The sequence below is a fragment of the Eptesicus fuscus genome, chromosome 10 (genome assembly GCF_027574615.1).
Source record: "Eptesicus fuscus isolate TK198812 chromosome 10, DD_ASM_mEF_20220401, whole genome shotgun sequence".
In the NCBI taxonomy this organism is placed as follows: Eukaryota; Metazoa; Chordata; class Mammalia; order Chiroptera; family Vespertilionidae; genus Eptesicus; species Eptesicus fuscus.
Genome location: NC_072482.1, coordinates 279,971 through 302,261, shown reverse-complemented (window position 1 = coordinate 302,261; position 22,291 = coordinate 279,971). Strand labels below are relative to the sequence as shown.

At 44.8% G+C, this 22,291-nt stretch overlaps 1 protein-coding gene across 1 annotated transcript in view; it reads left to right on the top strand.

Annotated features, from left to right (window-relative positions):
• Positions 1-22,291, top strand: part of TRIM27 (tripartite motif containing 27) — a 66,131-nt gene that overhangs the window by 7,623 nt on the left and 36,217 nt on the right. The window contains 2 exon segments of the mRNA XM_054722305.1: positions 1,009-1,239; positions 7,024-7,052. Coding sequence (XP_054578280.1) covers positions 1,009-1,239; positions 7,024-7,052 — 260 coding nt within the window.

Genomic DNA, 22,291 nt, shown 5'->3' with positions numbered 1-22,291 from the left:
TGCAGCTGTAGCTCAAAAGCTGCTAAAGATAATGTGTAAATGATGGGTGTGGCTCTGTCCCAATAAAACTTTACTGGGAGGGAGTAAAAAAGGGAGTTTGCTCCCACCCTTTGTTTGGGTGGGAGGTGGGGCACAGAGGAAGACGGGCACCAGTGACCTCGAAGCTCAGATAGAGGGTGCAGATGCCAGTGGAGGGCTCCGGAGCCCGCAGTTGATGTGAGGGTTGCTGCAGAAGTAGGGTTTTGCATGTTCCAGACCATCCTCCACAGGGCACACATCAGCCGAGTCGCTTCCTGCAGCCCCGTGGCCCGTTGCAGCATAGTCCTTGTCCTTAGCCCTCCAGGCAGGGGGGCTGCCTCCACCGCCATGCACAGGTTGCTGCGTCCACACAGACCAGTTGCTCTCTCGCCACTCATACCCCTGTGCCATGTCTTCTGCCTGGAAAGCTCCCTGGTCTTTGACCACATGGTGAGCTCCCATTCACCCTGCAGGAAGCTGTGAGCACTGCTCTGTGGCAAGTGTACAACCTCCTGTCACGGCTCTCACCCAGGGTTACGGATCGTCCATGACTCGTGCATCACACATCACACATCACACGAACCCCACTCTCTTCTGACTGAGGTCCCTGAGGGCAGTGACTGTCTGTTGTCACTGTGGTAATTCAGTCCGTAGAGATTGGGGGACAACTGAGTGAACAAGATACTTGTTTTATTTTATGTATTTATTTTTTAAACCATTTTATTTAATAATTTTTAGTGAGAGAGAGAAAGATGCGGATTTTTGTTCCACTTGTTGATGCACTCATTGTTTGAATCTTGTGCCCTGACCGGAGATCAACCCACACCCTTGGCTAACGGGGACAAGGCTCTCACCCACTGAGCTACTCGGCCAGGCCACGCTGCTTGTTCGGCAACGATGAGGCCTCGGAGTCAGGGAGGGAGGGGGACGGGGACGGGAGGGCTGTGGGAATGAACCTTCCCGCCTCACCACCCCTCCCTGTGTGCGCAGAGCCTGACCCAGATGGAGCGGGAGAAGAGCATTTGGGAGTTTGAGCAGCTGTATCACTCCTTGAAGGAGCAGGAGTACCGCCTGTTGGCCCGCCTGGAGGAGCTGGCCTTGGCCATCCATAACAGCATCAATGGTGCCGTCACCCAGTTCTCCTGCAACATCTCTCCGCTCAGCAGCCTGATTGCCCAGCTGGAGGAGAGGCAGCAGCGGCCCCCCTGCCAGCTCCTGCAGGTCCGCCGGGCAGCGCCAGGGCACCCGCGGAGCAGCCTCAGGGCAGTGGGAAGTGGTGGGCCTACCCCCATGACCAGGGCCGGCGTGGTGCCTGTCTCACCGGCAGGCAGCAGGTGGTGGTCTGCTGGGTGTCAGGCCCTGCTCTGGGCTCTGGAATTTGGTGGGGAACAGGCTCTCCTGGGATTTATGTTCTGATGTTGAAATCAGACCATAAAAGAGCGAGTGAACACGCATCATAGGTGTTGACAAATGCCATTAAAAGCGGTGGCCCACCACCTGCTTCTGTATGTCCTGTGAGCTAAGTAGGGTTTTACATCTTAAAGTGGTGGGGGAAATCAGAACAATGTTATTTCACGTACGTGAAATTATATAAAATTCAAATTTCATCCATATGTTATATCAGAACATATCTATGTGCGTTTATTTAGTATCTATTATTACTTTTCTATAACCACAGAGTTGAGTAGTTGGAACAGACTGGCTTTTAAACAAAAAAATAGTTTACCAACGCCCACTCTAGGATACCAGGAGGGCCTCCCCGAGACTCGGGGCATGTGTTTCCTCGCGGGGAGCAGGTGGCCAGAGGCAGGGTGTCTCAGAAGGAGGGCATGGGCAGCGGAGTTGAGGGGAGATAGTAGGAGGGTGAAAGCGCAGAGTGTGATGACTGATGTGGAGCCACTGCAGGGACAGTTGGGCAGGGGATGGGGAATGGCACGGGGAGGAGATGGCAAGAGGAGGTGACTGTTTCAAGAAGCCAGACCCGAGGAGACCCTGGGAGGCGAGGTGGGCCGGGGCTTAAGGAAGCTACATGCTTTAAAGGCACGTGCCTGCGGGCAAGTGGGTGAGGAACAGATGAGGAAGAGGAGCAGGGGAAGGGTCCCTGGGCGGTCACGTGAGGGACCAATCACCATCGCAGGGTGGGAAGGGATGCGTGTGTGGGAGTTGGTTTGGGGAGAAAGGAGGGTTGGGGAGAGGTAGTGCAGGCTGGTGTGAGGTTTCATAAAACCTGGTGGCCTTTGTTCTCTGTTGAGGTTGGAAAGCAGGGCCATCTCTGAGCAGGAGTTAGGGAAACACGAGCTTTGAAGAATGTGGGAAAGTTCTGAAATTACCATTTCAAACCAAAGCCTGCTGGTGTCTGAGACACATTACCTGTCAGTGGCTGTGGGCAGAGGGAACGCAGGCATGGGCTCCCCCAGGTTTAGGCTTTGAAAGGTGGGATAAAATCCACTTAATATACATTCACTGTTTCAGCCAGTTCAAAGTGCACAGCTCAGTAGCATTCAGTCAGCTCCACGTGTGGTGCAGTCATCACAGCTCTCGTTCCAGAGCACACTCAGCACCTCCCAAGGCCACCCCGCAGCCTCTGGGCTGCCAGGTGCTGGTGGGAGGCCTGCTCTGGATACTTGATGTGAGTGGTTGCCTGTGCAGTGGGAGGTAAGGAGCTGGAAAGAAGAGCGAGGATGGCACCTGTGAAAACAGTCACGCAGGATGTAGTCCTAAGTGAAGAAAGCAAGTGGAAATGCAGAGTATGTTACTCTCTGTGTAACAAACAAGGGATTGTTGGAAAATATGTGTATTGGCATCTATTTGCAAAGGAAATACTAAGGGTAAAGCAGAAAATATGGGGATAGAGAGAATGGGATGGGAGAAAGGTGATTGATTCAGTCTTTTTGAACAACAAATAAATAAGAACAATGATGGATTATAACTCATTGAATAATGTAATAATCTATCAGTCCACACTAATCCTAACATATAAAAACCCTGGGTCCGTCACATCTGCAACAACCAGGAGGCTCGACCAACTGGAAGTCAGTCCAACAGTCAGCGCTGGGTTGCCGTGGCAACCCAGCACTGAACTGCTACGGCTGCAGGCACAGTGACCCAGCACTGACTGCTGAGGGGGCTGCAAATCAGGCCCAGAGAAAAGCCTGAAGAGAGAAGCAGGGTCTGATCCATAGCCTCTGTGGCAGCTGTTGATCAGCACTTGCCTCTCTCTTTCTGGGCCTGGTCAGCAGCCATGCCTCCATTTCTCTCCAGGCCTTCACCAGGGCTGCTGATCAGCCCCGCTTTTCTGATCAGGCCCAGTTGATAGGCCCAGAGATGCTGACTGGCATAGAAACTGACCAGTCAGAACCAAACCTGGGTCAACTGTGAGGAGCCAATGGCTGCCTAGGAGGTGGAGCTTTTGATGCTGACTGGCATAGAAACTGACCAATCAGAACCAAATTGGCTGGCAGAGGAGGGCAGTTGGGGTTGAGATCAGGCCTGCAGAGGAGGGCAGTTGGGGGCCATCAGGTCGGCAGGGGAGGGCAGTTGGGGGGGGACCAGGCTTGCAGGTGAGGGCAGTTGGGGGCGAAATCAGGCCAGCAAGGGAGGGCAATTGGGGGTGAGATCAGGCTGGCAGGGGAGGGCAGTTGGGGGGATCAGGCCAGCAGGGAAGCAGTTAGGTGTTAATCAGGCCAGCAGAGGAGCAGTTAGGGGTTGATCAGGTTGGCAGACAGAAGCAGTTAGGGGCAATCAGGCAGGCAGGCAGGAGAGTTGTTAGGAGCCAGCAGTCCTGGATTGTGAGAGGGATGTCCGAATGCCAGTTTAAGGATAGGGCCTAAACCGGCAGTCAGACATCCCTTGAGGGGTCCCAGATTGGAGAGGGTGCAGGCTGGGCTGAGGGATTACCTCCCCCCCCCCCCAGTGCACAAATTTTGTGCATCGGGCCTCTAGTAATAAATAAGAAGGGAAAATTCTTCTTTCCAGAAGAATGACTAAGTAATATAGAAGGAATTTTGAAGTTAGAAAATGACCAATTGCAACCATTATAATAAAAGTTAATTCAGACTGTTATCCTATATAATAAAAGTCTAATATGCTAAGTGTCTGATCGACCATTTGACCATTTGAACAGTCGCTAGGATGCACACTGACTACCGGGGGCAGACACTCCGACCAGTAGCTTAGCTTGCTGCTGGGGTCCGGCCGATCGGGACTGGGTGAGAGGGCTGGACATGACTTGGAACCCTCCCATTGTCCCTCCCTGGCCCCGATCGTGTACCTGTGGGGTCCTTTGGCCTGGCCTGTGGGAATCAGGCTGAAACCAGCTCTCCGACATCTGCCAAGGGATCCCAGATTGCAAGAGGGTGCAGGATAGGCTGAGGGACCCCACCAGTGCACAAATTCATGCACCAAGCCTCTAGTTATTGTTATAATTATTTTGATTTTTTAAAAGAATCGTTATTGTTGGAAGTATTACATGTCACCTTTTCCCCCCATTGACTTCTTCTAGCTCTGCCTCACCCCCTGCCCCAGGACTTCACCACCCTGTTGTCTGTGTCCATGGGTGATGCATATATATGCATACGAGTTCCTTGGTTGGTCACTTCCCACCCAGCGACCCTCCCTTGCTGTCCCTGTGAGATTCCACAGTCTGTTCCATGCTTCTGTCTCTGGATCTATTTTGTTCATCAGTTTATTTTGTTAATTAGATTCCACATATGAGTGAGATCATGGGATACTTGTCTTTCTCTGACTGACTTCTTTCACTTAGCATGATACTATCTAGGTCCCTCCATGCTGTCTCACAGGGTAAGAGATTCTTCTTTTTTTACTGCTGCACAGTACTCCATGGTGTAAATGTACCACAGCTTTTTATCCACTCATCTGCTGATGGGCACTTGGGCTGTTCCCAGATCTTAGCTATTATAAATTGTGCAGCTATGAACATAATGGTGCATTCTTTCTGATTGGTATTTTGGGTTTCTTAGGGTATATTCCTAAAAATGGGGTCACTGGGTCAAATGGCAGTTCCATATTTAACTTTTTGAGGAACTTCCATACTGTTTTCCATAATGGCTGCCAGTCCCACCCGCAGTGCACTAGGGTTCCCTTTTCTCCACATCCTGGCCAGCACTTGTCATTTGTTGATTTGTTGATGGTAGCCATTCTGACAGGTATGAGGTGATACATTATTTTTGTTTTAATTTGCATTTCTCTGATGATCAGTGACTTTGAGCATCCTATATAATAAAGAGCTAATATGCAAATGGTCATCATGCCCTCACACCATCACGGCTCAGACACTCAACACTTGGGAGAGAGGAATGCAGACCAGCCAGCCTGCGTCCCGGGAGAGGGACAAGCCACCTGCCCCGCGGTCCCGGGCGCCAGCTCCTGCGGCCCAGGGGAGGGATAAGCCGCATGCCCTATGGTCCCGGGCACCTGTGGCTGCGGCCTGGGCAAAGCCGGCCCGGGTCCTAGGTGCCTGAGGCCGGCCAGAGGGAAGGAAGCCTGGGTCCCAGGTGCCTGCAACTGGCCGGAGGAGAGAATCCTGGGTCCTGGGTGTGGGCGAGGCACAGGCGGTTTAGGGTGATCAGGCCAGCAGGGGAGCTGTTAGGGGCAATCAGGCAGGCAGGCAGAGGGGTTAGGGGTAATCAGGCAGGCAGACAGGCGAGCAGTTAGAAGCCAGCAGTCCCGGATAGCAAGAGGCAGTCGGACATCCCCCAAGGGGTTTCGGATTGGAGAGGGTGCAGGCCGGGCCAAGGGACCCGCCCCTACCCCCCCCCCCCCCATGCACAAATTTCGTGCACCAGGCATCTAGTTTTTTCATATGTCTCTTGGCCATCTGTATGTCCACTTTGGAGAAGTATCTATTTAGGACCTTTGCCCATTTTTAATTTGATTGTTTGTCTTCCTTTTGTTAAGTTGTATGAGTTCCTTATGTATTTTGGATATTAGCCCTTTATCAGAAGTATCATTGCCAAATATGTCCTCCCATACAGTGGGTTCCCTGTTCGTTTTGTTGATGGCTGTTTTTTTTTTTTGTGGTGCAGAAGCTTTTGTTTTGATGTGGTCCCATTTGTTTATTCTCTCCTTAGTTTTCTTTGCCCCAGGAGCTGTATTCATAAAGATATTGCTATGAGAAATGTCTCAGATGTTGTTGCCTATGGTTTCTTTTAGATTTTTATGGTTTCCTGACTTACATTTAAGTGTTTTATCTATTTTGAGTTTATTTTTGTGTATGGGGTAAGTTGGTGGTCTAGTTTCATTTTTTTGCATGTATCTGTTCAATTTTCCCAGCACCATTTATTGAAGAGACTGTCTTGACTTCATTGTATGCTCTTGCCTCCTTTGTCAAATATTAATTGAGCATAGTGGCTTGGGTCGATTTCTGAAGTCTCTGTTCTGTTCCATTGATTTATATGCCTGTTCTTGTGCCAGTACCAGGCTGTTTTGATTACGGGGCTTTGTAGTATAACTTGAAATCTGGTATTGTAATTTCGTCAACTTTGTTCTTCTTTCTCAAGATTGCCGTGGCTATTGGGGGTCTTCTTTTTTTTTTTTTTTAGTTCCATATAAAGTTTTGGAATGTTTGTTCTAGCACTGTGAAATATGCTGTTGGTATTTTAATACGATTGCATTGAATCCATACATTGCTTTAGTTAGTATGGACATTTTAATGATGTCAATTCTACCAATCCATGAAGATGGTATTTCTTCCACTTGTTTATATCTTCCTCTATCTCTTTTTTGAACATTCTGTAGTTTTCTGAGTACAAGGCATTTAACTCTTTAGTTAAGTTTATTCTTAAGTATCTTAATTTTTTTGTTGCAATGGTAAATGGGATTGTTTAATTTCTCTTTCTGAGAATTCATTTTTGGTGTATAAAAACTGCTATCGAGCCCCAGCTGGTTTGGCTCAGCTGAGGACTGAAGGGTACCAGGTTCGATTCTGGTCAAGGGTACATGCCCAAGTTGTGGGCTTGATCCCAGTAGGGGGTGTGCAGGAGGCAGCCGATCAGTGATTCTCTCTCATCATTGAGGTTTCTATCTTTTTCTCCCTCTTCCTACCTCTCTGAAATCAATAAAAATAAAATATCTTTTTTTAAAAAGCCATCAATATCTGGGTGTTAAATTTATTGATTAAATCTAGTGGTTTCCTGGTGAAGTATTTAGGGTTTTTTATGTACAGTATCTTGTCATCTGTGAATAAGGACAGTTATATTTCCTCCTTTCCAATAGGGATGCCTTTTATTTCTTCTTATTTGATCTCTGTGTCTAGGACCCTATATTGAATAAGAGTGGGGAAAGCAGATATCCCTGTCTTATTCCTGTTAGGGGAAATGCTTTTAGTTTTTGCCTGATGAGTATGATGTTTGGGGTAGGCTTATCATTTATGGTCTTTATCATGTTGAGATATGTTCTCTCTATTCCACTTTTTGAGAGTTTTTATAAAAAAATGGGTGTTGGATTTTGTTGATTGCTTTTTCTACTATTGATATGATCATTGATTTTTGTCTTTCAGTTACGTTATGTGGTATATCATGTTTATTGATTTGCAAATATTGTACCAATCTTGTATCCCTTGAATAAATCCCACTTGGTCATGGTATATGATCTTTTTAAGATATTACTGGATTGATTTGCTAATATTGTGCTGAGAATTGTAGCATCTATGTTAATCAGGGATATTGGCTTATAATTCACTTTCTTTGTACTGTCTTTACTTGGTTTTGGAATTAGGATAATGATGGCCTAATAAAAAGAGCTCAGAAATGTTCCTTACTCTTGGATTTTATGTAATAGTCTGAGGAGGATAGGTGTTAGTTCTTCACTGAAGGTTTGGTAAAACTCCGCCATGAAGTTATCCAGGCCTGGCTTTTGTTTGCTGGGAGTTTTTATTTATTTATTTATTTATTTAGGTATTATATGTATACATATCTTACCATTGCCCCCACCCCCACCCCACTCCCGTACATACCCTCACCCCCCCAGTGTCTTGCGTCCATTGGTTATGCTTATTTGCATGCACACAAGTCCTTCAGTTGATCTCTCTTCTCCCCCCACCTCTCCCTAACCTTCCCGCGGTAATTTGACAGTCTGATGCTTTACTGCCTCTGTATCTATCTTTTTGTTCATCAGTTTATAATGTTTTTTATTATCCACAAATGAGTGAGATCATGTGGTATTTTTATTTCATTGATTGGCTTATTTCACTTAGCATAATGTTCTCCAATTCCATCCAGGTTGCTGCAAATGGTAAGAATTCCTTCTTTTTTTATGGCAGCATAGTATTCCATTGTGTAGATGTACCATCGTTTTCTGATCCAGTCATCTGCTGATGGGCACCTAGGCTGTTTCCAGATCTTAGCTATTGTAAATTGTGCTGCTATGAACATAGGGGTGCATATATCCTTTCTGATTGGTGTTTCTAGTTTCTTAGGATATATTCCTAGGAGTGGGATTACTGGGTCAAATGGTAGCTCCATTTTCAGTTTTTTGAGGAAACTCCATACTGTTCTCCACAGTGGCTGCACCAGTCTGCATTCCCACCAGGAGTGCACGAGGGTTCCTTTTTCTCCGCATCCTCGCCAACACTTGTCGTTTGTTGATTTGTTGATGATAGCCATTCTGACAGGTGTGAGATGGTACTGCATTGTCGTTTTGATTTGCATCTCTTGGATAATAGTGACTTTGAGCATGTTTCCATGTGTCTCTTGGCCTTCCTTCTGTCTTCTTTTGAAAAGATTCTATTTAGGTCCGTTGCCCATTTTTTTATTGGATCATTTATCTTCCTTTTATTAAGTTGTATAAACTGCCTGTAGATTAAACCTTTATCAGTGATAACATTTGCAAATATGTTCTCCCATACAGTGGGCTTTCTTGTTGTTTTGTTGATGGTTTCTTTTGCTGTGAAAAAGCTTTTTATTTTGATGTAGTCCCATTTGTTTATTTTCTCTTTAGCTTCCATTGCCCTAGGGGCAGTGTCAGTGAAGAAGTTCTTTCGGCATATGTCTGAGATTTTGCGGACTGTGGATTCCTCTAGTATTTTTATGGTTTCCCGTCTTATGTTTAAGTCCTGTATCCATTTTGAGTTTATTTTTGTGTATGGTGTAAGTTGGTGGTCTAGTTTCATTTTTTTGCATGTATTTGTCCAATTTTCCCAACACCATTTATTGAAGAGACTGACTTGACTCCATTGTATGTTCATGCCTCCTTTGTCAAATATTAATTGAGCATAGTGGTTTGGGTCGATATCTGGATTCTCTATTCTATTCCATTGATCTATATGTCTGTCCTTGTGCCAGTACCATGCTGTTTTGAGAACAATGGCTTGTAATACAGCTTGAAATCTGGTATCGAGATTCCTCCTACTTTATTCTTCTTTCTCAGGATTGCTGTGGCTATTCGGGGTCTTTTTTTTATTACAGATGAATTTTTGGAGAGTTCTTTCTAGGTCTGTGAAATATGCCGTTGGTATTTTAATGGGAAGTGCATTGAATCTATAGATTGCTTTGGGTAGTATGGACATTTTAATGATGTTGATTCTACCAAATCCATGAACATGGTATGTTCTTCCATCTGTTTATGTCTTCCTCTATCTTTTTTTTACGTGTCCTGCAGTTTTCCGCATATAGGTCTTTTACCCCTTAGTTAAGTTTATTCCTAGATATCTTAATTTTCTTCGTGTGATGGTAAATGGGATTGCTTTTTTAGTCTCTCTTTCTGTAAGTTCACTATTGGTGTATAGAAAGGCCATAGATTTCTTGACGTTAATTTTGTATACTGCTACATTGCCAAATTCATTTATTAAGTCTATTAGTTTTTTGATGGAGTCTTTCGGGTTTTTTATGTACAATATCATGTCATCTGCAAATAAGGACAGCTTTACTTCTTCTTTTCTAATTTGGATGCCTTTCATTTCTTCTTCTTGTCTAATTGCAATGGGTAATACTTCCAGTAATATGTCAAACAGGAGTGGTGAGAGTGGGCATCCCTGTCTTTTTCTGTTCTTAGGGGAAATGGTTTTAGTTTTTGTCCATTGAGTATGATGTTTGCTGTGGGTTTATCATATATAACTTTTATTATGTTGAGGTATGATCCTCCTATTCCCACCTTGTTGAGAGTTTTTATCAAGAAAGGGTGTTGGATTTTGTCAAATGCTTTTTCTGCATCAATTGATATGACTCTGTGATTTTTATCTCTCAATTTGTTTATGTGATGTATCACATAATTTGTTTATTGTATTTGTTTATTGATTTGCGGATATTGTACCATCCTTGCATTCCTGGGATAAATCCTACTTGTGCATGGTGTATGATCTTTCTGATGTACTGCTGGATCCGATTTGCTAGAATTTTGTTGAGGATTTTGGCATCTATGTTCATGAGGGATATTGGCCTGTAATTCTCTTTCATTGTGTTGTCTTTATCTGGTTTTGGTATTAGGGTGATGCTGGCTTCATAGAAGGAGCTTGTTTTTTGCAGTAGGCTTGTAGAGCTATCACCTTCCCTCTCAAGACTGCTTTCGCTGTGTCCCATAGATTTTGGGTTGCTGTGTTTTCATTGTCATTTGTTGCCATGATGTTTTCTATTTCTTTCTTGATCTCTCTGGTAACCCAGTCATTGTTTAATAGCATGCTGTTTAGTCTCCATGTGTTTGATTTCCTTGGATTGTTTTTATTGTAGTTGATTTCTAGTTTTATGCCAGTGTGGTCTGAGAAGATGCTTGATATGATTCCTATCTTCTTGAATTTGAAGAGACTTTACCTATGTCCCAACATATGGTCTATCTTTGAAAATGACCCATGTGCACTTCAGCAGAATGTATATTCTGTGCCTTTGGGGAGAAATGTTCTGAAGATGTCAATTAATTTCATCTGCTCTAGTGAGTCATTTAGGATTGATGTTTCTTTGCTGATTTTTTGTTTAGAGTATTTGTCCAATGGTGATAGTGGGATATTAAAGTCTTCTACTATGATTGTATTGCTGTTAATCTCTCCCTTGATATCCTGCAGGAGTTTTTTTTATGTATTTGGGTGCTCCTGTATTGGGTGCGTATATGTTTACCAGAGTTATTTCTTCCTGTTGGATTGCTCCCTTTAGTATTATGAAGTGGCCTTCCCTATCTCTTGTTATGTCCTTTACTTTGAGATCTAATTTGTCAGATATAAGTATTGCTACCCCAGCTTTTTTTCATTTCGAATCACCTGGAAAATCTTTTTCCATCTTTTCACCCTCAGTCTGTGTGCATCTTTTTTTCTGAGGTAGGTTTTCTGTAGACAGCAGATATATGGGTCTTGTTTTCTTATCCACTCTGTTACCCTATGTCTTTTGATTGGGGCATTTAATCCATTTACATTTAAAGTTATTATTGATTGTTACTTATTTGTTGCCATTTTTATTTTATACACCTGTGTTCGTTCTTCACTTCCTATTTCTTTTCTTTTTTTTACAGCAGACCCTTTAGCATTTCTTGCATTGCTGGTTTGGTGGTGATAAATTCTTTTAGTCCTTTTTTGTCTGTGAAGCTCCTGATGTAACCTTCAATGTTGATTGATAGCCTTGCTGGGTACAGTATTCTTGAATTGAGACCCTTCAATGTTGATTGATAGCCTTGCTGGGTACAGTATTCTTGCATTGAGACCCTTCAATGTTGATTGATAGCCTTCAATGTTGATTGATAGCCTTGCTGGGTACAGTATTCTTGCATTGAGACCCTTCCTTTGCATGATTTTGTATATTTCATTCCATTCCCTTCTGGCCTGATGAGTTTCTGTTGAGAAATCAGTTGCTAGTCTGATGGGGGTTCCTTTGTATGTAACTTTCTGTCCCTCTCTGGCCACTTTTAAGATTCTTACTTTGTCGTTGGTGTTTGCCAATTTAATTATAATGTGCCTTGGCGTCGATCTTTTGGGATTCATTTTGTTTGGGACTCTGTGAGCTTCTTGGATTTGTGTGGGTTTTTTCTTCCCTATATCAGGGAAGTTTTCTGTCATTATTTCTTCAAACAGGTTTTCTATTCCTTGCTCAGTTTCCTTTTCTTCTGGAACCCCTATTATGTGAATGTTGTTTTGTTTTGTGTTGTCCCAAATTTCCCTTAGGCTCTCCTCCTGTTTTTTAATTTTTTTTTCTAGAAGCTGCTCTACTTGGGCATTTTTCCCCATCTTGTCTTCTAGCTCACTGGTGTGGTCCTCTGCTTCTTCTAGTCTACTCTTGATGCTTTCTATTAAGTTCTTTACAGTAGCGATGTCATTTTTCATTTCTTCTTGGTCCTTCTTCATTTCTTCTTCTTTCTTACTCATACTGTCGAATTTGTCTTCCATTCTTTTCAGCCACCTTATGACCATTTCTCTGAATTCTTTCTCTGATAGGTTGCTGGCCTCTAATTCGTTTACTTCCCTTTCTGGTGATGCCTGCTTTTCTTTCCTATGCGGGCTGTTTCTTTGTCTCCCCATGGTCTCTCTTCTTCAGATGTGTGGTTATATACTTCTGTCTCTCCTGCCTTGATTTAAAGGCACAAAATACAACACAACCAGGTACAACACACAAGGCACTAAACAACAATGTATTCACGATATTGATAAACTCCAATAAAGGTGACCACCAGAGAAAGGCAAATTAGGGGATAAGAGAGAAAGAAGAAGAGTAAAAAGAAAGGGGAAAAAAAGGAGTGCCAAAATAAAATTGGGAAAAGGAAAAAAAAAAGTAAGAGACAAGAATGAGACTAAGAGAGAAAAGGGGAACAAACTATATATATGGGGAGAAAACTCCAATAGAACAACCACTAATCCCAGCAAATGCCAGCAACAAGTACCTGGAGGTTAATACAAACTACAACACCAACTAATATTAAGCGAGGCAAGGAAAACAGAAGTAAAATACAAAGCAAACAAAAAAATGAAATGAAAAAAAGAATAAGGAAAACAATCTCACAAAAAAGCATAAAAATCCGATATAATCAACATTCAAGCAAACAGCAACAAAAGGATAGAGAGAAAAACAATTTTTTTTTGATAGTTCAGACAGCGAAGAGAGAGGTGTGTATGGATTTGGAGCAGGGGATTGGAAATGAGATATATAAGTAGGGTGAAATTTTAGCAAGGGGTAAACAGAAAAAATAGGGAAAATCTAAAGCAGGAAAGGGTTAAGATAAACAGGACACCAAAGGGGATAGGTCAGGAAGAGAGTGATGGCATAAAGGTAGAGTTGATATAGAGTAAAATGATGCTAAAGGAAAGATGAAAATAGAATGTAGAACACTAATCCCAAAGTAAAATAAAGAGAAAATAAAATGACACTTAAAAAAAAAAAGGTAAAATAGTAGTATTAACAATGCTGATTGAACATAAAAATGTAATAATTAAAAAGGTAAAATGAAGTGAGGGAAAGAGAAAAAAATTAGTTTTTTAAAAGATGTAAAATATGAAAATTAAAATAAATAAATAAATAAATAAATAAATAAATAAAATGTGCAGTAGTGAAGGTCTTTCACTTCCTCTGTGTGGCTCGCCTGTTTCCCAGTCCGGACAGTATTGCAGTTTTCTGCGTTCCACTGCTCCTCAGTGTTGTAAGCCAGTCCTGGTTTTTAAGCAGGTGGTGTCTTATTTTCTCGTATACTTTATTTTTTATTTTAATTTTTTTTTTGCTTTGTTACACCATTTTAATATACTATATTTTAAACACCCTTTATCCATTTTAGTATATATATATATATATATATATATATATATATATATATACTAAAATTTTTTTGTTTAATAAATCCTTATTGTTCAGATTATTACAATTGTTTCTCCTTTCCCCCTCCATAGCTCCCCTCCACCCAGTTCCAACCCCAACCTCTGTCCTTGCCTTCCCCCACTGTCCTCATCCATAGGTGTATGATTTTTGTCCACTCTCTTCTCGTACTCCCCACAGAGACACCCCTTTCTCCCTGAGAATTATAAATCCACTCCCATTCTATGCCCCTGATTCTATTATATTCACCAGTTTATTCTGTTCCTCAGATTTTTAATTCACTTGAGTTTTAGATTCACTTGTTGATGGATATGTATTTGTTGTTCATAATTTTTATCTTTACTTTTTTCTTCTTTTTCCTCTTTTTAAAAAATACCTTTCAGCATTTCATATAATACTGGTTTGGTGGTGATGTACTCCTTTAGCTTTTTCTTATCTGTGAAGCTCTTTATCTGCCCTTCCATTCTGAATGATAACTTTGCTGGGTAGAGTAATCTTGGTTGTAGGTTCTTACTATTCATCACTTTGAATATTTCTTACCACTCCCGTCTGACCTGCATAGTTTCTGTTGAGAAATCAGCTGACCATCGTATGGGTGATCCCTTGTAGGTAACTAACTGTTTTTCTCTTGCTGCTTGTAAGATTCTCTCTTTGTCTTTTGCCCTTGGCATTTTAATTATGATGTGTCTTGGTGTGGTCCTCTTTGGATTCCTTTTGTTTGGGGTTCTGTGCGCTTCCTGGACATGTAAGTCTATTTCTTTCACCAGGTGGGGGAAGTTTTCGGTCATTATTTCTTCAAATAGGTTTTCAGTGTCTTGCTCTCTCTCTTGTTCTGGGACTCCCGTAATTCTTATGTTGGTATGCTTGAAGTTTTCCCAGAGGCTTCTTACACTATCTTTAACTTTCTGGATTCTCTTCTGTTCTTGCTTCTCCAGAGGAGTGTCCTTTGCCTCTTTGTATTCCAAAACTTTGACTTATTCTTGCGTTCCTCTAGACTGCTGTTGGGTCTCTGTATAATTTTTTTTTTCAGTCAGTGTATGTTTAATTTGTAGTTGGTCCTTTTTCACATCCTCGAGGGTCTCGTTAAATTTATTGGCCTTTTCTAGGAAACTCTTGAAAAACCTTATAACCGTGGTTTTGAACTCTTATGTCCAGTCATTTGTTCTCCTCCATTTCTTTCGTTTGTGATCTGTTTCCTTGTCTCCTCATTTTCGCTGCTTCCCTGAGTTGGTAGGGTAGCTTTGTGTGCTAGGTGTCCTATATGGTTCAATGTGTCAGCCTCCCAGTTACCTGAGGTGGACACTCTTGGTGCACCCCTTTGTGGACTGTGTGTACAGCCTTGTTTTAGTTAAGTCTTGATTGTTGTTGGTGTCACTGGGAGGAATTGACCACCAGGCCAATTGGCTGTGCGGACTGGCAGTGTCTATAATGGAAGAATTGCTGTGCTGGAGACACGTTTATGGGGCAGGACTTGTTCCAGTAGGGCTTTGGTGCTCACTGAGTCTGCCTCTTGAATGTATCCCTTATGAGAGTAGTTGAAATCTGGTGTTGTTTCACACAGACCACTAGATACATTAGTTTCTGGATCTCCAATGGGGTGCAGGTCAGCTACTGTCTGAGGCCACCCAGCAGGACCTACAGCAAGAACTACAGTTTTCTCCTCTTTGCTTGGGCGGTTTTGGAGCAGTCTGACTGGAGCTGCGGTTTATTTGGTTAAGCTGCCACAGGGCAGGCCATTTATATGCAAAAGCCGCTGTGTGGAGCCTGGGCAGGTTTGTAGAATGTACTGGGCAGGGTCTCAGGGCGGGGCGGGTTCTAAGGGCGTGGCAAATAGCGATGGCTGCCAGTCAGCCGTCTCTGCCTTTCCGCGTTTCCAAGTCCCCGCGTCCCGTGCTCCTGCGCAGTAAACTGCGCACCTCTGCAAGAAAGTCACCCTAACTTTCTGACCCGATGGCCAACAGTCCAGCTTCTCCCCTTAGGCGTCTGGGTCCCCCGCGTGTCCCCAGAAACTGGATTTCAGAGTGATTGGGAGCTTGTCTCCCTTTGGGTTGAAAAAAAGCCACGCGCCCAGTCGCCTGCCACCAGCCCGATTCACGTGCCTCCGTACCTCAGCTTTTCAGCATTTGTGCTCCTTTCTCTTTCCTTCTAGTTGTAAAACATACACTCAGCAAGCTTTCCCGTGGTTCTGGGTGGTAGACGTTTTGTCTTTTAGTTGTAGTTTTGAAATTGTTGTGGTAGGCGGCAGTTTAGTTGTTTACCTTTGCCGCCATCTTGGTTTCTCTCGTATTCCTTTATTTTTGATTACACAAGAGTCAATTTGTGATTCAGCCCCTGGGTGGCAGTGTTTCTGGATTGACTTCCGAGTCTCTATGGCCTCTCTAGCCTTCTTTCCCTGTGGCACTCAATACCTGTTTGTGGGAGTGGGCTGCCTCAGAGCTGGCTCTCCGATGGTCGCTCCCCGCTCCGATCCCCAGGTTCCAGAAAAACAACTTCCCCCTGCAGTCTCCAGGGTGTCCACAACTGGGTGGTCCTATGTATTGGGCTTAGTAATCAGAAGCAAGGAAATGAAGACGAAAAAGCCCAAGTGCGAACAATGGGTCTGCGTGCAGGTCTAAGCAGCCGGCACACCTTTGAAATTCTTAGGCTGTCCCTCTGCGTCAGATCAAAATGGGTTTCTTTTTAGAGATCCCTTCTGTTAGCAGCTCTGAGGACCCCCTTCCACATTCATGGATCACGCCAGCCTCAACAGCCACGGACTTTTCTAGGCACAGACTTCCCCGGTCCTCCAGCTCCCGCAGTGCGTGCGTTTCTCTCTCCCGCCGGGCCCAGAGGCCTCACCTTATCCCAGGTGAAATCTGACCTCTCCGTGGTGGAGTGTAGAGCTCCTTTGAATCCGTGTGTTTGTAGCAACTGGGGACCAGTGTTCTGGGGCTCGCAGCTGTTTAGTGGTTGCTGCAGTTGTGGATTTTCAGGCTTCCAATAAGATCCACTTTCCCTTTCAAGATGGTATGGTTTCCCATCCGAGCCTGAAGCTCCAGGAGGGAACCCAGCCGCAGTGGGGGCTGCCTGGTCTAGCAGTCCCCCACCTTCTCCTGGAGGATAGCTGTCCCTTAGCTTGCCAACAAACACTGCCCGTGCGACCCTCAGCTCTTCTTTCTTTCTGCTCTGGGACAAAGCTTGGAACTGGTCTGTCTATTCTGCTGCCATTTTCTCGCTCCAAGTATCTGATTTAGCTAAACTTTTTACAGCCCAGCGAAGCACCCCAACTTCTCTTTCAGGTAAATTGTCAGCAACACAGCAGTAAATATCAACACGAAGCAGATTATTTTTGTAGATCATGCAGGGAGAACAAAGGGTGAAATATTTAACTGCAGCAGTGTTTGACTATATTCTGTGCAGTGAGAAAACCTGAAGTCATTTTCAAGGTCCACCATTTCTTACTTCTATTCAGTTGGGTCAAGTTTCTAAGCTTTCTAAATCTCCGTTTTCTGGCTAACGAAAAGAAAATAGGATTCTACTGAGTTTCCTATCTACCTACTGCAGGACTTATGAGATGAGGCATTGCACCCATTGAAAGGAAATTAATTAGAAGAAATATTTTAATATTGCTATTCGCCCTTTCTCTATAATAGAAGTGTCAACCAAATTCATGATTGACAATAACAGATCAAAATACACACATGCAGTTGGCGCCAGTGAGAGCTTATATGTATTACGCATGTGTGAGTCAACTTAGCCTTTTTCCTATACTAGAGGCCTGATGCACGAAATTCGTGCATGGGGGTAAGGGTTCCCTCAGCCCAGCCTGCACCCTCTCCAATCCAGGATCCCTCTCGCAATCTGGAACCACTGGCTCCTAACCGTTCACCTGCCTGCCTGCCTGATGGCCCTAACTGCTCTCCTCTGCTGGCCTGATGGTTCTAACTGCTCTCCCCTGCCGGCCTGATCCCTCTAACTGCTCTCCCCTGCTGGCCGAATCCCCCTAACTGCTCTCCCCTCCTGGACTGATCCGCCTATCTGCTCTCCCTTCCTCTTCGTGCCCTTCAACCCCCCAGTGCAGGCCTGCTGAGAGCTCTCCGCCACGGCCCCACCCCCATCCTGTTTGGTCATTATATGACAGCATCCTGGACAATAATAATAAAGGAATATGAAAATTGTCTGGGATGCTATCACAGTAACTAATGACCGAATGGCAGGCTGTGTGGGGTGACCAGGCCAGCAGGGGGGTTAGTGAGGGATGATCAAACAACTGAACAGCAGGCTGCATGGGGAGACCAAGCCAGCAAGGGAATTAGTGAGAGAGGACCAAATGACTGAACAGCAGGCTGCATGGAGCGACCAGGCCAGCAGGGGGGTTAGTGAGGGACGACCAAACAACTGAACAGCAGGCTGCATGTGGTGACCAGGCCGGCAGGCAGAGGCAGTTAAGGGTGATCAGACTGGCAGGGGGGGCAGTTATGGGTGACCAGGCTGGTGGGAGGGGGAAGTTGGGGACAACCAGGGGGACAGTTGGGGGTGACCAGGCCGGCAGGGGGGGCAGTTAGGGGTGATCAGGCTGGCAGGCGGAGGCAGTTAAGGGTGATCACGCTGGCAGGGGGGGGCAGTTAGGGGCGATCAGGCAAGCAGGCAGGCAGGCAGGTGAGCAGTTAGGAGCCAGTAGTCCCAGATTGTGATCAGGCCTAAACTGGCAGTTGGACATCCCCTGAGGGGTCCCAGATTGGAGAGGGTGCAGGCTGGGCTGAGGGGACCCCCCTCCCGTGCACGAATTTCATGCACTGGGCCTCTAGTAGATAATAAAAGCTTAATATGCAAATCAACCAAATGGCAGAACAATCGGCAGAACCACCGGTTGCTATGATGCGCACCAGGGGGCAGATGCTTAATGCAGGAGCTGCCCCAGCCCACAGGCCCCAGGCCAGCCTAAGTGGGTATGAGCAGAGGTCCCTCCTGATCTCCCCTCCAGTTGCCCCACAGAGGGAAGCGACTGGCGGCAGCAGTGGGGGTGGGGGGGCTGTGAGCCTGCGGCGCCAGCTGGCCAAGGCAGGTTTGAGCAGGGGGCCCCGATCACCCTGCTGGTTATCCCACAGATTGAACTGATCACTGGCCAGGCCTAGGGACCCTACCAGTGCACACATTTCGTGCACTGGGCCTCTAGTAGATATAGAATAAACTTGCTTAATTAGACCTGCTTTCCGATTTAGCTAAACTTTTTCCATCCCAGTGAAGCACCCCAACTTCTCTTTCAGGTAATTGTCAGCAACACAGCAGTAAATATCAACACAAAGCAGATTATTATTGTAGATCACGCAGGGAGAACAAAGGGTAAAACATTTAACTGCAGCAGTGTCTGACTATATTCTGCACAGTGAGAAAACCTGAAGTCATTTTTAAGGTCCACCATTTCTTACTTCTTTTCAGTCAGATCAAATTTCTAAGCTTTCTAAATCTGTTTTCCAGCTAATGAAAAGAGAATAGGATTTTACCGAGTCTCCTATCTACCTACTCCAGGACTTCTGTGAGGATCAAATGAGATGAGGCACAGGAAAATGCTTTACAGACATTTGGTTAAAGTGTAAAATGTTTCCACTTGGCTATAAAGCACGTCGTGTTCCTGGGCTGAAGAAACTCCAAGGAGACTAGTTGCTATGTGATGTCATTACCCGGCGCCCACAGCCATTGTTTCTTGGTGGAGCTGGACTGTGGGCTGCATTTTGTGCCATGGGATCTTGGCAGCATTGGCTGCAATTTGGTGGGCTGTCACTCTGGGGTGGTGGTGGGCCTGTGTCCCACTTGGGAGAAGCCGAGTGTTTGTTGGTGCCGTTCTTTGTATATGGCCAGGGCGCGTCATGGCAGCTCCTGCATTGAGCGTCTGTCCCCGGGTGGTCAGTGTGTGTCATAGCTACCAGTCATATGGTTGAACGGACACTTAAGCTTTTATATACTAGGGGCCCGGTGCACGAAATTTGTGCATGGGTAGGGTCCCTAGGCCTGGCCGGTGATCAGGGCCAATCAGGTTCGCCGCCTCCCTGTCTCCTCCTTCCCTTGCCCCCTCAGTGCCCCACCGTCGCTGCTGGTCACCCGCCATGTTCCACGCTGCCCCCTGGTTGTCAGCGCACGTCATAGCGAGCAATCAAAATCCCAGCCTCTGGGTCGAACTCCCAAGGGGACAATTTGCATATTAGCCTTTTATTATATAGGATAGATATTAGACATCCGGTGTACAAACTCATGCATGGGTGGGTTCACTTGGCCTGGCTGGGGCCGATCAGAGTGTCTGCCCCCTGGTTGGCCGGCCATGGGATGTTGACTGTGGAAGCACACTGACCACCAGGGGGCAGCTCCCGTGTTGAGCATCTGCTCCCTGGTGGTTGGTGCGTGTCATAGCTACTGGTCGGTCATCCGGTTGTAATGGTCACTTAGGGTTTAATATATATAGACTTAGAGGCCCAGTGTATGAAAATTCTTGCACTCGGGGGTGTGTGTCCCTCAGCCCGTCCTGCGCCCTCTCGCAGTCCGGGACACCTCAGGGGATGTCCACCTACCGGCTTAGGCCTGCTCCCCAGTGGATCGGGCCTAAGCTGGCAGTGAGACATCCCTCTGGGAGCCCTTGGGGGATGCCCGACTAAAGACTTAGGCCCACTCTATGGGGAGCGGGCCTAAGCCTTTAGTTGGACATCCTTAGTGCTGCCACAGAGGCGGGAGAGGCTCCCGCCACCGCCGCTGCGCTAGCCAGCCATGAGCAGGCTTCTGGCTGAGCAGCACTCCCCCTGTGGAAGTGCACTGACCACCAGGGGGAAGTTCCTGCATTGAGCATCTGACCCCTTGTGGTCAGTGTGCATCATAGCAACCAGTCATTCCCAGTCGTTCCGCCATTAGGGTCAATTTGCTTATTACCCTTCTATTATATAGGATAGATAGATTTCCCTCCTTCTACTTACTTTGGGCTTTTCTTGTTGCTCTCTTTCTAATTCTTTAAGTTGTAGTGTTAAATAGTTTATTATTAATTTTTCTTGTTTTTGGAGGTAGGCCTGAAGTGTTATGAACTTCTCTCTCAGGACTGTTTTTGCTGTGTTCCATTTTAGGTTGTTGTGTTCAATTTCATTTATTTACAGGGAGTTTTTTATTCTTTCTTGAGCTCATTGTTAATCCATTCATTGTTTAATAACATGCTACTTAACCTCCAGGTGTTTGAATTGTTTTTAGTGCTTTTACTGCAGTTGATTTTCAGTTTCATGCCATTGTGATCTGAGAAGATGCTTGATATGATTTCAGTCTTCTTGAACTAGTAGAGAATTAGTTTGTTTCCTAACCTGTGGTCTGTCTTTGAGAATGACCCATGTGTACTTGAGAAGAATGTATATTCTGCAGCTTTGGGGTGAAATGTTCTTTAAATGTCAAATCCATCTGATCCAGTATGTCCTTTAGAGTCACTGTTTCTGTGGTAATTTTTTTTTTAATGAATCTTTAGTTCAGATTACAATTGTTTCTCCTTTTTCCCCACATATCTCCCCACCACCCAGTTCCCACCCCCCTCTGCCCTTATCTCCCCCCCTCCCCCCCACTGTCCTTATCCATAGGTGTATGATTTTTGTCCAGTCTCTTCCCATACTCCCCACACAGACACCCCTTTCCCCCTGAGAATTATCAATCCACTCCCATTCTAGGCCTCTGATTCTATTAAGTTCACCAGTTTATTCTGTTCCTCAGATTTTTAATTCACTTGACTTTTAGATTCACTTGTTGATAGATATGTATTTGTTGTTCATAATTTTTATCTTTCTTCTTCTTTTTCCTCTTTTTAAAGAATACCTTTCAGCATTTCATATAATGCTGGTTTGGTGGTGATGAACTCCTTTAGCTTTTTCTTATCTGTGAAGCTCTTTATCTGCCCTTCAATTCTGAATGATAACTTTGCTGGGTAGAGTAGTCTTGGTTGTAGGTTCCTGCTATTCATCACTTTGAATATTTCTTGCCACTCCCGTCTGGCCTGCATGGTTTCTGTTGAGAAATTAGCTGATAATCGTATGGGAGCTCCCTTGTAGGTAACTAACTGTTTTTCTCTTGCTGCTTGTAAGATTCTCTCTTTGTCTTTTGCTCTTGGCATTTTAATTATGATGTGTCTTGGTGTGGCCCTCTTTGGATTCCTTTTGTTTGGGGTTCTGTGTGCTTCCTGGACTTGTAAGTCTATTTCTTTCATCGGGTGGGGGAAGTTTTCGTTCATTATTTCTTCAAATAGGTTTTCAGCATCTTGCTCTCTCTCTTCTTCTGGTACCCCCATAATTCTGATGTTGGTTCGCTTGAAGTAGTCCCAGAGGCTTCTTACACTATCTTCAACTTTCTGAATTCTCTTCTCTTCATGCTTCTCTGGAGGAGTGTCCTTGGCCTCTTTGTATTCCAAATCTTTGAGTTGATTCTTGCAATCCTCTAGTCTGCTTTTGGGTCTCTGTATAATATTTTTTATCTCAGTCAGTGTATGTTTAATTTCTAGTTGGTCCTCATGGAATTTATCGGCCTTTTCCATGAAATTCTTGAAAAACCTTATA